Here is a 14,329-nt window from a genome sequence, read left to right on the forward strand (position 1 = left end):
ACAGGGCACAGAAAGGTGCATTCTTGCATTATAAACAACTAAATCCAATGTGAAATATTTCTGTTATTTCACAATTAACACTGAAGTAGGTACAGACAGGACTGCGTAGCAGTGGAAGGCCAGTCTTACCATAAGCCACTGGCGTGAGCTTCAGCACGGTGTGCAGTGGGCACTTCAAGTAGGGCAGCTCCTCTGAGAAACAACACACAAACATTACCAAGAAATCTATTACAAAAGAGATCTGCAAAAAGGAGACTAAACAACACCTTCCATCGGTCTTATCCAGGAAAGACAACCAGACTGACCTGCGGTCTTATCCAGGAAGTATGCCAGCAGGCAGCGCATGATAGCCTGGTGACAGACAACCAGGATGTTCTCCTGCCTCTCCAGCTCCATGATGACCGGCTCCAGACGCTGCACCAGGTCTTCATAGGACTGAGGAGACAGGTCAACGGTTAGGTACACTCAGAGAGACAGACCAACCAAGACTCTCACTCGGCCAAAAAGGGTGACAAAAACTTAAGGCAGGGGGTAAAAGACACTCCCCAAAAAACAGGGCACAGACAAATACTACAAGTGGAAAACAATGTAGAAAACATTTTTGCAAATTAATACAAAATTAAAACTGAAATATTACATTTCCATAAATATTCAGAAGCTTTACTCAGTACTTTGTTGAAGCACCGTGGCCAGCGATCACAGCCGAGTCTTCTTTGGTATGACGCTACAAGCATGTATTTGGGAGTGTCTCTCCTTCTCTGCAGATCCTCTCAAGCTCTATCAGGTTGGATGGGGAGCGACGCTGCACAGGTATTTTTAGGTCTCTCCAGAGATGTTGAAATCGGGTTCAAGTCTGGTCTGTGGCTGGGCCACTCAAGGACATTCAGAGACTTGTCCCGAAGCCACTCCTGCATTGTCTTGGCAGTGGGCTTAGGGTCGATATCCTGTTGGAAAGTGTTCCTTCGCCCCAGTCTGAGGACCTCAGTGCTCTGGAGGTTTCCATCAAGGCTCTCTGTACTTTGCTCCGTTCATCTTTCCCTCATTCCTGACTAGTCTCTCAGTCTCTGCAGCTGAAAAACATCCCCACAGTATGATGCTACCACCACCATGCTCCACCATAGGGATGGTATTGTCCAGGTGATGAGTGGTGCCTGGTTTTCTCCAGACGTGATGCTTAGCATTCAGGCCAAAGAGTTCTATCTTGGTTTCATCAGATCAGAGAATCTTGTTTCTCATGGTCAGAGTCCTTTAATTACCTTCTGGCAAACTCCAAGTGGGCTGTCATGTGCCTTTTACTGAGGAGTGGCTTCCGTCTGGCCACTCTACCATAAAGGCCTGATTGGTAGAGTGCTACAGAGATGGTTGTCCTTCTGGAAGGTTCTCCCATCTCCATAGAGGAACTCTGGAGCGCTGTCAGAGTGACCATCATCGTCATCTCCCTGACCAAGGACTTCTCCCCCTTTTGCTCAGATTGGCCGGGCGGCTCTAGGAAGAGTCATGGTGGTGGGTCAAACTTCTTCCATTTCAGAATGATGGAGGCCACTGTGTTCTTGGGCACCATCAATACTGCAGACATTTTTTGGTTCCCTTCCTTAGATCTGTGCCTCGACACAATCCTGTCTGGAGCTCTACGGACAATTCCTTCGACCTCATGGCTTGGTTTATGCTCTGACATGCACTGTCAACTGTGGGACCTTATATAGACAGGTGTGTGCCTTTCCAAATCATGTCCAATCAACTGAATTTACCACAGGTGATCTCCAATCAAGTTGTAGAAACATCTCAAGGATGATCAATGGAAACAGGATGCACCTGAGCTCAATTTCGAGTCTCATAGCAAAGGGCCTGAATACTTACTGAATATGTAAATAACGTTTCTTTTTTTTGTATAAATTACCCCAAAATTCTAAAAACCTGTTTTCGCTTTGTCATTATGGGGTATTGTGTGTAGATTGATGAGGATTTTTATTTTATTTAAATACATTTTAGAATAAGGCTGTAATGTTACAAAATGTGGAAAAGTGAAGGGGTCTGGATACTTTCCAAATGCATAGTATGTAGCTATTTATTTAGCAAGCTAAAAACACAGCTTAGGTTAGCAAGCTGCTGGGAGAATGTCATGTCAGTGGATGAATGGCCGACCTTTTCCCTCTCATATCGTTTTTCGGCGGCTACAGCTAGAGATGCAGGTGCCATTTACTTAGCCAACAAGAAATGTGAATTGCTTTGCTAGCTAGCTAAGCTGAACGACTTATACAGGTAACAAGCACATCTCTTAGTTTTTTATCAAATGTATTTGGCATCGATTAAATGGGCAGGCAGGCAGTTCCCCATTCGGTTGTCAAAACTTGCGTTGGGACAAGCATGCGTTGGCAAGCAAGCTGCACAAGGGCGAGCAGGCTACTATTCCCCATCGTTAATCAGTGCAAATATTTTGACGGCCAACTTCAAGCTGAAAAAGTTTGAGAGTTTATCTACTTTTGCCTTGTTAGATTTTAGCTCATCTCGCTCTGGCTACCGTTAGTTGTTGATCTTAGGGAGGGAGAGAGCCTATCTGTTCATGGCTGTTTGATCAATAGGACTGTAAAGTTTCCAAATGTATGGATGCCTGTGGTACAGTACTTAAATATTTACAGAAATCTATTCAGGTGTATATTTTGGCTTTTGGCGAATGCTTTCTAATGGTCTAAAGTCACACTGACGCTACTGCCTGTAAAGACAGTCCAGCTCAAAGTACATTTTTGCAGGCCAGTGTGGCAAATGGCTTATTTGCATATAGGCCTACTGTAGCTCTGATTGACTATGGCGCACCGGTCTGTGTAGATTCCGGTCCTGGACAAGACTGACACGTTTTTATTTACTGCAGTGTCTTAATTGTCCAAACCCACAGCTGCTTTCCAACTATATATTGCTATAGAATTTTCACAAATGCCTTACTCTGTCAATCCCAAACATTCCATGAAAGTATGGAAACGGCCATATCTAAGTGCTGGCTTGTCAAAAACATTGTTTAGAACTGTACAGCTCTTCAGCAGAAGCAAGTCCTCACACATATTTCTTGACACATAAAACCAGCATTCAGGTTGGCAGAGCTCTTTCATAATACATAAAGATGATTTAACAAATGAGGCATTAGAAAATGTTCTTCTCACTCACCTCTCCCTTTGGGTAACGGTAGCGGTATTTGTCCTGGTCCCTCATTGCAAACTCCAGTGGGTAGTGCTGCTGGATCTCCTCATACATCATCTCCTCACACACACCCTGAGGATAAACACACATGCATCACTTCAGTTACTCAAACACACCGCAACATATTTAGTAAATCACAGACTTGCACAATTTTCCAAATCTACACCTGTATATTGCATTTTAGTCACACTGTTTATGCACACTCCATATTTATATATATACTGGGTTCTTGACAAACCTCACTAATATATCTTCTGCCGATGCAGTCCGGACCCTGAACAGCACCTACCCCCAGGCCAGAAGACTGCTAAATAGTTAGTTAAATAGTTAACCAACAGGTACCCGGACTATCTGCATGGACTCTTTCTGCACTTAACTTATCACATATCCTGCTGCTACTGTGTATTATCCATCCTGTTGCCTAGTCACTTGATCCCTACCTATATGTACACATCTACCTCAATTATCTCATACCACTGCATATCAACTCAGTACTGGTACCCCGTGTATACAGCGAAGTTATCGTTACTCATTGTGTATTTAATCCCTGTGTTATTAGTTTTTCCATTATTTCAAAAAATTTGTTGTGAAGGGTCCATAAGTAAGCATTTCACTGTTAGTCTACACCTACTGTTTACAAAGAATGTGATTTACACATCATTCTTAGTAGATCTTGTGTAAATTAATCCAGTGTATATATATGTACAGATTAAGAGTTTCCAACCTTTTCTAGTATGAGCAAGCTACGAATTTCATTTGAGGTTTCAAATAGGCATTTTCTCTTCTCTCCCCTGCAACTCTTCCTCCGGGTCCTTTGTGTACTATATATTTTCTGTCAATATACCTGGTAAAATAATGGTTAATAAACAACTAAGGAGGGCCCTATAAAATCTGATTTCTTCCCCAAATTGATTTTTTAAAATATTTTCCCAAATTAGGTTTGCTGAGTTTTACTTTTCTTGGTATTCGCTTTTTTATTTATTTTTTATTTCACTCTCAAAATTACAATTGTTCATAGAGAAACAACAGAATTTGATGTTCTGAGCCCATGTCAATGCTTAAATCATATCAGAAGACTGTTTTTTAGGCCTGGAAGAAAACAAAGAAAAAAAATCAATTTGTTAGCCCAATTCCCCTTTAATTGCACATGTGCTGTCTAATGTGCCGGTCTAGCGATGGTTCTGTACTGCTGCTACTCATTTCATGGCAAAATTGACAAATAACTAATAAATACTAATGATATACATCCGCCAGGTAAGCATACTTGGCAGTTAACATTTAAATTGAGAAGGTTTTGGGGAAAGTATCTGTCAACGCACAAGATTTATCGCATCAACTGGCTGGCTACATAGTGCGTAGACAAACAAACGCGTGTACCAGGCAATATTGCAGGAAATTAATTCGCTGATATGGTGTGTTTAAGCAAATAGTGTCTAACCAGGGGTGGGATAATGTCAATGTTGCGATGATTAGATAGTAGCTGGGAGTTGCGGTGTCTGTTGTGAGATTAGTTTATGACAGTTTGCGGTAGAACACTTGAAAATTGCATGTACTTTCAGAATTGTTTGGCGAGCTACTGGTAGTTCGCAACCTTTTAGAGGCCCCTATTATAGATTGTAGCTATAGCGCTGTCTTAGGCGTCTCACAGTACGGACATTGCAATTTATTGCCCTGCCACATCTGCATTCCTCATGCCTCCTTGCAGCATGCCTAAGGCACGTTCACGCAGATGAGCAGGCATCTTTCTTTTGGTGTTTTTCAGTCAGTAGAAAGGTCTCTTTAGTGTCCTAAGTTTTCAAAACTGTGACCTTAGTTGCCTACCGTCTGTACGCTGTTAATGTCTTAACGACTGTTCCACAGGTGCATGTTCATTAATTGTTTATGGTTCATTGAACAAGCATGGGAAACCGTGTTTAAGCCCTTTACAATGAAGATCTGTGAAGTTATTTGGATTTTTACAAATTATCCTTGAAAGACAGGGTCCTGAAAAGGGGACGTTTCTTTTTTTGCTGAGTTTACTTCATGAAGGTACTGTAGAATCATGAGAACGGCAATATATATCGTATCGGCACCTGAGTATCGTAATATCGGATTGTGAGGTCCATGGCAGCTCTAATAGATTGCATTTGGATTACTTTTAGGAGCTAGTAACATAAGCATTTTGCTGCACCTGCTATAACATCTGCCCAACTGTGTATACGACCAAAAACCTTTAACTTGATATCACACAGTCACACAGGTGGCACTGTGCAATATTGAAAAGTTGAGTTCTTACGGCGTCTATCTCGTTGAGCGCCTTCCACTGCTCGTACGGCACAGACACTGCCTCAGCTGTCTGGATGGTCCTCTTCATCTGGCTGGTCCACACCTTCAGATCACTGATTTCCTGAGACTGGATGAACTGGCCCAGATAATTGGCAAACTGCACATGGAAAAAATCCACACAAAAGGGAAAAGAGAGAATAAAAAAAATATGTAAAACTATTCAATATTAAAGAAATTAAAAAGTAGAATATGTAAGGAAGAGATCAAGTCTAGGGATAGAGTTAGCCATACCTCCTTGCCCCTGGGGGAGAGTCCAGAGTCTCCTCCAATGCAGCCCTTGACATTGAGGTCACTCTCTCCATGGCGACACAAGTAGATGGAGCGTGGTGTGATGTGGATGTTCATGAGGTAGTAGACGATCCGGCTCTGGATGTGGTCCTGGACCTGGTTCACCAGGTACCTCCGGCCCACGTCCATAATCTTGATGTAGGACAGATCCCTGGGAGAGAGGGGTGAGGGACAGGCCAGAGAGCTTTAGGAATCCCGTACTTTATAAGAGAGAACACCTCTTAGAAACGACATGCATTGAAACCAGCTTTAAAAAAATTCACATTAAAAGGACAAGCAACGTATTTGACTGTTGTAATTGGAAATTATTTGATTAATGTTTTTCATGTATTTGACAGACAAGATGGTGCCGACCTATTTCTAGCTCCTAGCCAACTTTGCAGTATTCTTTGGAGTTATTTCTTACATTATTTGCTAAGAATGTTGGATATTCAAGCAGAAATTTGGATTCCAGGGCACCCGAGCAGCGCAGCGGTCTAAGGCACTGCATCGCAGTGCTAGCGGCGTCACTACAGATCCGGGTTCGATCCCAGGCTCTGTCGCAGCTGGCCGCGACCGGGAGACCCACGAGGCAACGCATAATTGGCCCAGCGTCGTCCGGGTTAGGGGAGGGTTTGTCCTTGTCGCATTGCCCTCTAGCGGCTCCTTGTGGCAGGCCGGGCACATGCATGCTGACTTCAGTCGCAAGCTGTACGGTGTTTCATCCGACACTGGTGCGGCTGGCTTCCGGGTTAAACGAGCAGTGTGTCTGTCAAGAAGCGGCTTGGCGTGGTAGTGTTTCTGAGGATGCATGGCTCTCGACCTTCGCCTCGCCCAAGTCCGTACGGGAGTTGCAGCGATGGGACAAGACTCCCAATACATGTTACTTCCCTGACATGGATCCTTTGTTTAAACTTCCAGAGGCAGCTGTATTCATCCTAGGAGCTGCACTAAAGATGTAGGAATGGGGCCCTAGTCAGACTTGGGTGTTGTGCATACCATCCATCCCTTGCTTCCTAGTATATTACTCGCCAATGTTCAGTCCCTGGACAGTAAAGTAGAGGAGCTCAGGGCAAGGATCTCCTTCCAAAGAGACATCAGTCCTATTTGCCAACATACAATCATTGGATAACAAAATAGATGAACTACAAGCACAGTTGAAGTCGGAAGTTTACATACACCTTAGTCAAATACATTTAAACTCAGTTTTTCATAATTCCTGACATTTAATCCTAGTAAAAATTCCCTGTCTAGAGCAGTTAGGATCACCACTTTATTTTAAGAGTGTGAAATGTCAGAATAATAGTAGAGAATGATTTATTTCAGCTTTTATTTCTTTCATCACATTCCCAGTGATGAAAGTTTACATGCACTCAATTAGTATTTGGTAGCATTGCGTTTAAACTGTTTAACTTGGATCAAACGCTTCGGGTAGCCTTTCACAAGCTTCCCACAATAAATTGGGTGAATTTTGGCCCATTCCTCCTGACAGAGCTGGTGGAACTGAGTCAGGTTTGTAGGCCTTCTTGCTCGCACACGCTTTTTCAGTTCTGCCCACACATTTTCTATAGGATTGAGGTAAGGGCTTTGTGATGGCCACTCCAATACCTTGACTGTTGTCCTTAAGCCATTTTGCCACAACTTTGGAAGTGTGCTTGGGGTCATTGTCCATTTGGAAGACCCATTTGCGACCAAGCTTTAACTTCCTGACTGATGTCTTGAGATGTTGCTTCAATATAGCCACATAATTTCCATCCTCATGATGCTATCTATTTTGTAAAGTGCACCCGTCCCTCCTACAGCAAAGCACCCCCACAACATGAGGCTGCCACCCCCGTGCTTCACGGTTGGGATGGTGTTCTTCGGCTTGCAAGCCTCCCCCTTCTTCCTCCAAACATAACGATGGTCATTATGGCCAAACAGTTCTAATTTTTTTTTCATCAGACCAGAGGAAATTTCTCCAGAAAGTATGATCTTTGTCCCCATGTACAGTTGCAAACCGTAGTCTGGCTTTTTTATGGCGGTTTTGGAGCAGTGGCTTCTTCCTTGCTGAGCGGCCTTTCAGGTTATGTCGATATAGGACTCGTTTTACTGTGGATATAGATACTTTTGTACCTGTTTCCTCCAGCATCTTCACAAGGTCCTTTGCTGTTGTTCTGGGATTGATTTGCACTTTTCGCACCAAAGTACGTTCATCTCTAAGAGACAGAACAAGTCTCCAACCTGAGCAGTATGACGGCTACGTGGTCCCATGGTGTTTATACGTACGTACCATTGTTTGTACAGATAAACATGGTACCTTCGGGCATTTGGAAATTCAAATCAAATCAAATTTTATTTGTCACATACACATGGTTAGCAGATGTTAATGCGAGTGTAGCGAAATGCTTGTGCTTCTAGTTCCGACAATGCAGTAATAACCAACAAGTAATCTAACTAACAATTCCAAAACTACTGTCTTGTACACAGTGTAAGGGGATAAAGAATATGTACATAAGGATATATGAATGAGTGATGGTACAGAGCAGCATAGGCAAGATACAGTAGATGGTATCGAGTACAGTATGTACAAATGAGATGAGTATGTAAACAAAGTGGCATAGTTTAAAGTGGCTAGTGATACATGTATTACATAAGGATACAGTCGATGATATAGAGTACAGTATATACGTATGCATATGAGATATATAATGTTACTTACCCTACATTATTCAAGATAGCATTGTTTAAAGTGGCTAGTGATATATTTACATCATTTCCCATCAATTCCCATTATTAAAGTGGCTGGAGTTGAGTCAGTGTCAGTGTGTTGGCAGCAGCCACTCAATGTTAGTGGTGGCTGTTTAACAGTCTGATGGCCTTGAGATAGAAGCTGTTTTTCAGTCTCTCGGTCCCAGCTTTGATGCACCTGTACTGACCTCGCCTTCTGGATGATAGCGGGGTGAACAGGCAGTGGCTCGGGTGGTTGATGTCCTTGATGATCTTTATGGCCTTCCTGTGACATCGGGTGGTGTAGGTGTCCTGGAGGGCAGGTAGTTTGCCCCCGGTGATGCGTTGTGCAGACCTCACCACCCTCTGGAGAGCCTTACGGTTGAGGGCGGAGCAGTTGCCGTACCAGGCGGTGATACAGCCCGCCAGGATGCTCTCGATTGTGCATCTGTAGAAGTTTGTGAGTGCTTTTGGTGACAAGCCAAATTTCTTCAGCCTCCTGAGGTTGAAGAGGCGCTGCTGCGCCTTCTTCACAATGCTGTCTGTGTGAGTGGACCAATTCAGTTTGTCTGTGATGTGTATGCCGAGGAACTTAAAACTTGCTACCCTCTCCACTACTGTTCCATCGATGTGGATAGGGGGGTGTTCCCTCTGCTGTTTCCTGAAGTCCACAATCATCTCCTTAGTTTTGTTGACGTTGAGTGTGAGGTTATTTTCCTGACACCACACTCCGAGGGCCCTCACCTCCTCCCTGTAGGCCGTCTCGTCGTTGTTGGTAATCAAGCCTACCACTGTTGTGTCGTCCGCAAACTTGATGATTGAGTTGGAGGCGTGCGTGGCCACGCAGTCGTGGGTGAACAGGGAGTACAGGAGAGGGCTCAGAACGCACCCTTGTGGGGCCCCAGTGTTGAGGATCAGCGGGGAGGAGATGTTGTTGCCTACCCTCACCACCTGGGGGCGGCCCGTCAGGAAGTCCAGTACCCAGTTGCACAGGGCGGGGTCGAGACCCAGGGTCTCGAGCTTGATGACGAGCTTGGAGGGTACTATGGTGTTGAATGCCGAGCTGTAGTCAATGAACAGCATTCTCACATAGGTATTCCTCTTGTCCAGATGGGTTAGGGCGGTGTGCAGTGTGGTTGAGATTGCATCGTCTGTGGACCTATTTGGGCGGTAAGCAAATTGGAGTGGGTCTAGGGTGTCAGGTAGGGTGGAGGTGATATGGTCCTTGACTAGTCTCTCAAAGCACTTCATGATGACGGAAGTGAGTGCTACGGGGCGGTAGTCGTTTAGCTCAGTTACCTTAGCTTTCTTGGGAACAGGAACAATGGTGGCCCTCTTGAAGCATGTGGGAACAGCAGACTGGTATAGGGATTGATTGAATATGTCCGTAAACACACCGGCCAGCTGGTCTGCGCATGCTCTGAGGGCGCGGCTGGGGATGCCGTCTGGGCCTGCAGCCTTGCGAGGGTTAACACGTTTAAATGTCTTACTCACCTCGGCTGCAGTGAAGGAGAGACCGCATGTTTTCGTTGCCGGCCGTGTCAGTGGCACTGTATTGTCCTCAAAGCGGGCAAAAAAGTTGTTTAGTCTGCCTGGGAGCAGGACATCCTGGTCCGTGACTGGGCTGGATTTCTTCCTGTAGTCCGTGATTGACTGTAGACCCTGCCACATGCCTCTTGTGTCTGAGCCGTTGAATTGAGATTCTACTTTGTCTCTGTACTGACGCTTAGCTTGTTTGATAGCCTTGCGGAGGGAATAGCTGCACTGTTTGTATTCGGTCATGTTACCAGACACCTTCCCCTGATTAAAAGCAGTGGTTCGCGCTTTCAGTTTCACGCGAATGCTGCCATCAATCCACGGTTTCTGGTTAGGGAATGTTTTAATCGTTGCTATGGGAACGACATCTTCAACGCACGTTCTAATGAACTCACACACCGAATCAGCGTATTCGTCAATGTTGTTGTCTGACGCAATACGAAACATGTCCCAGTCCACGTGGTGGAAGCAGTCTTGGAGTGTGGAGTCAGCTTGGTCGGACCAGCGTTGGACAGACCTCAGCGTGGGAGCCTCTTGTTTTAGTTTCTGTCTGTAGGCAGGGATCAACAAAATGGAGTCGTGGTCAGCTTTTCCGAAAGGGGGGCGGGGCAGGGCCTTATATGCGTCGCGGAAGTTAGAGTAACAATGATCCAAGGTCTTTCCACCCCTGGTTGCGCAATCGATATGCTGATAAAATTTAGGGAGTCTTGTTTTCAGATTAGCCTTGTTAAAATCCCCAGCTACAATGAATGCAGCCTCCGGATGAATGGTTTCCAGTTTGCAAAGAGTTAAATAAAGTTCGTTCAGAGCCATCGATGTGTCTGCTTGGGGGGGGGATGTATACGGCTGTGATTATAATCGAAGAGAATTCTCTTGGTAGATAATGCGGTCTACATTTGATTGTGAGGAATTCTAAATCAGGTGAACAGAAGGATTTGAGTTCCTGTATGTTTCTTTCATCACACCATGTCACGTTAGTCATAAGGCATACGCCGCCGCCCCTCTTCTTACCAGAAAGTTGTTTGTTTCTGTCTGCGCGATGTGTGGAGAAACCCGTTGGCTGCACCGCTTCGGATAGTCTCTCTCCAGTGAGCCACGTTTCCGTGAAGCAAAGAACGTTACAGTCTCTGATGTCCCTCTGGAATGCTACCCTTGCTCGGATTTCATCAACCTTGTTGTCAAGAGACTGGACATTGGCAAGAAGAATGCTAGGGAGTGGTGCACGATGTGCCCGTCTCCGGAGTCTGACCAGAAGACCGCCTCGTTTCCCTCTTTTTCGGAGTTGTTTTTTTTTTGGGTCGCTGCATGGAATCCACTCAGTTGTCCTGTTTGTAAGGCAGAACACAGGATCCGCGTCGCGAAAAACATATTCTTGGTAGTACTGATGGTGAGTTGATGCTGATCTTATATTCAGTAGTTCTTCTCGACTGTATGTAATGAAACCTAAGATGAGCTGGGGTACTAATGTAAGAAATAACACGTAAAAAAACAAAAAACTGCATAGTTTCCTAGGAACGCGAAGCGAGGCGGCCATCTCTGTCGGCGCCGGAAGTAATTGCTCCCAAGGATGAACCAGACTTGTGGAGGTCTACAATGGATTTTCTGAGGTCTTGGCTGATTTATTTTGATTTTCCCATGATCTCAAGCAAAGAGACACAGAGTTTGAAGGTAGGCCTTGAAATGCATCCACAGGTACACCTCCAAAATTATATCAATTAGCCTATCAGAAACTTCTAAAGCAATGACATCATTTTCTGGAATTTTCCAAGCTGTTTAAAGGCACAGTCAACTTAGTGTATGTAAACGTCTGACTCACTGGAATTGTGATACAGTGAATTATAAGAGAAATAATATGTTTTAACAATTGTTGGAAAAATGACTTGTGTCATGCATTAAGTAATGTCCTAAATGACTTGCCAAAACTATAGTTTGTTAGCAAGAAATTTGTGGAGTGGTTGAAAAACAAGTTTTAATGACTCCAACCTAAGTGTATGTAAACTTAAACTACATATCCTACCAACTGGACATTAAAAACTGTAATATCTTATGTTTCACAGAGAGGTGGCTGAACAACGACATGAATAACATACATCTGGCGGGTTATGCACTGTATCGGCAGGACAGAACAGTAGCCTCTGGTAAGACAAGGGGTAGCGGCCTACGTATATTTGTAAACAACAGCTGGTGCACGATATCTAAGGTCTCAAGGTTTTGCTCACCTAGAGGTAGAGTATCTCATGAAACTGTAGACCACACTATTTACTAAGATAGTTTATCTATATTCTTCGTAGCGGTCTATTTACCACCACAAACTGATGCTGGCACTAAGACCGCACTCAACGAGTTGTATACGGCCATAACCAAACAGGAAAACGCTCATCCAGAAGCAGCGCTCCTAGTGGCCGTGGACTTTAATGCAGGAAAACCTAAATTCGTTCAACCTAATTTCTATCAGCATGTTAAATGTGCAACCTAAGAGAAAAAAATTCTAGACCACCTTTACTCCACACACAGAGATGCATACAAAGCTCTCCCTCACCCTCTAATTGGCAAATCTGACCATAATTCTATTGTCCTAATTCCTGCTTACAAGCAAAAACTAAAGCAGGAAGCACCAGCGACTCGTTCAATAGAAAAGTGGTCAGATGAAGCAGATGCTAAGCTACAGGACTGTTTTGCTATCACAGACTGGAATATGTTCCGGGATTCTCTGATGGCATTGAGGAGTACACCACATCAGTCACTGGCTTCATCAAAAAGTGTATCAATGACATCATCCTCACAGTGACTGTCCGTACATACCCCAACCATAAACCATGGATTACAGACAACATCCACACTGAGCTAAAGGCTAGAGCTGCCGCTTTCAAGCAAAGCGACAAAACATCAAACAGGCAAAACAGGACTAAGATCGAATCGTACTACACCGGCTCAGACGCTCGTTGGATGTGGCAGGACTTGCAAACTATTACAGACTACAAAAGGGAAGCACAGCCGCGAGCTACTCAGTGACATGAGCCTACCAGAAGAGCTAAATCACTCTCTGAGGCAAGTAACACTGAAACATGCACGAGAGCATCAACTGTTCCAGACAACTGTGTGATCACGCTCTCCATAGCCGATGTAAGTGAGACCTTTAAACTAGGGATGCACCGATATGACATTTTTTGGACAATATCTGATATGTGTGTGTTTCAAACATTTTCTCAAATGCCATTGAAATGGCAGCAGCGGTAAGAGAAACAGCACATTCTTAAGCATGCCATGCAGCTTTCCTCAGTAGGAAATCCTCATCGACCCACTGTGCTCGACCAGTCGGCGAAAGCCAACATCATCCACGACAGAGAACGGTTTATTATCAAGGGCATTGAATTCCATTATCTTGGAGTTAATGGATTTCGCATTTGAGTTGTCTGGCTGAAATTGTCTTAATCTTTCAAATGACTGCTCGATCCACACAGCAGACATTGTAGGCTAGGTGTTGCACGTGCAGTGCTATATTTTTCGTGGCATCATTACGGGATCTACCTACGTTATTTAGGTACGCACGTCAGCTTTGACATCGGTTTTGCACATCGGCCGAAGCCAATGTTGGCATTTTTAGCTAATATCGTCCGATTCCGACATGCTTACCGATATATCATGCATCCCGACTTTAAACAGGTCAACATACACAAGGCCGCAGGGCCAGTCGTATTACCAGGACGTGTACTCCGAGCATGCGCTGACCAACTGGCAAGAGTCTTCACTGACAATTTCAACCTGTCCCTGACTGAGTCTGTAATACCAACATGCTTCAAGCAGACCCCCATAGACTCTGTGCCCAAGAACACCAAGGTAACCTGCCTAAATGACTACCGACTCGTAGCACTCTGTAGCGTCTGTAGCCATGAAGTGCTTTGAAAGGCTGGTCATGGCCCGCATCAACACCATTATCCCTGAAACCCTAGACCCACTCCAATTTTCAGACCGCCCCAACAGATCCACAGATGATGCAATCTCTATTCATTGACTATAGCTCAGCTTTCAACACCTTAGTGCCCTCAAAGCTCATCACTAAGCTAAGGACCCTGGGACTAAACACCTCCCTCTGCAACTGGATCCTAGACGTCCTGACAGGCCGCCCCCAGCTGGTAAGGGTAGGTAACACCACATCTGCCACACTGATATTCAACACAGGGGCCCCCTCAGGGGTGCGTGCTCAGTCCCCTCCTGTACTCCCTGTTCACTCATGACTGCACGCCCAGGCACGACTCCAACACCATCATTAAGTTTTTTGATGACAAGTGGTAGACCTCTCCAT

General features: G+C 44.7%; 1 protein-coding gene across 4 annotated transcripts in view; it reads right to left on the reverse strand.

The window, feature by feature from the left end:
- pfkfb4a (6-phosphofructo-2-kinase/fructose-2,6-biphosphatase 4a) overlaps positions 1-14,329 on the reverse strand; it is a 49,177-nt gene that overhangs the window by 8,997 nt on the left and 25,851 nt on the right. For all 4 annotated transcript variants that reach the window (XM_090205999.1, XM_021569656.3, XM_021569657.3 and 1 more), the window contains exons 8-12: positions 5,746-5,953; positions 5,465-5,611; positions 3,157-3,261; positions 306-435; positions 130-192 (exon numbers count right to left, since the gene is read on the reverse strand). In XM_090205999.1, the coding sequence (XP_090062125.1) occupies positions 130-192; positions 306-435; positions 3,157-3,261; positions 5,465-5,611; positions 5,746-5,953 (653 nt within the window). The remainder of the gene's footprint in view (positions 1-129; positions 193-305; positions 436-3,156; positions 3,262-5,464; positions 5,612-5,745; positions 5,954-14,329) is intronic.

The sequence above is a fragment of the Oncorhynchus mykiss genome, chromosome 17 (assembly GCF_057628025.1).
Source record: "Oncorhynchus mykiss isolate SJ-2025 chromosome 17, ASM5762802v1, whole genome shotgun sequence".
Taxonomy (NCBI): Eukaryota; Metazoa; Chordata; class Actinopteri; order Salmoniformes; family Salmonidae; genus Oncorhynchus; species Oncorhynchus mykiss.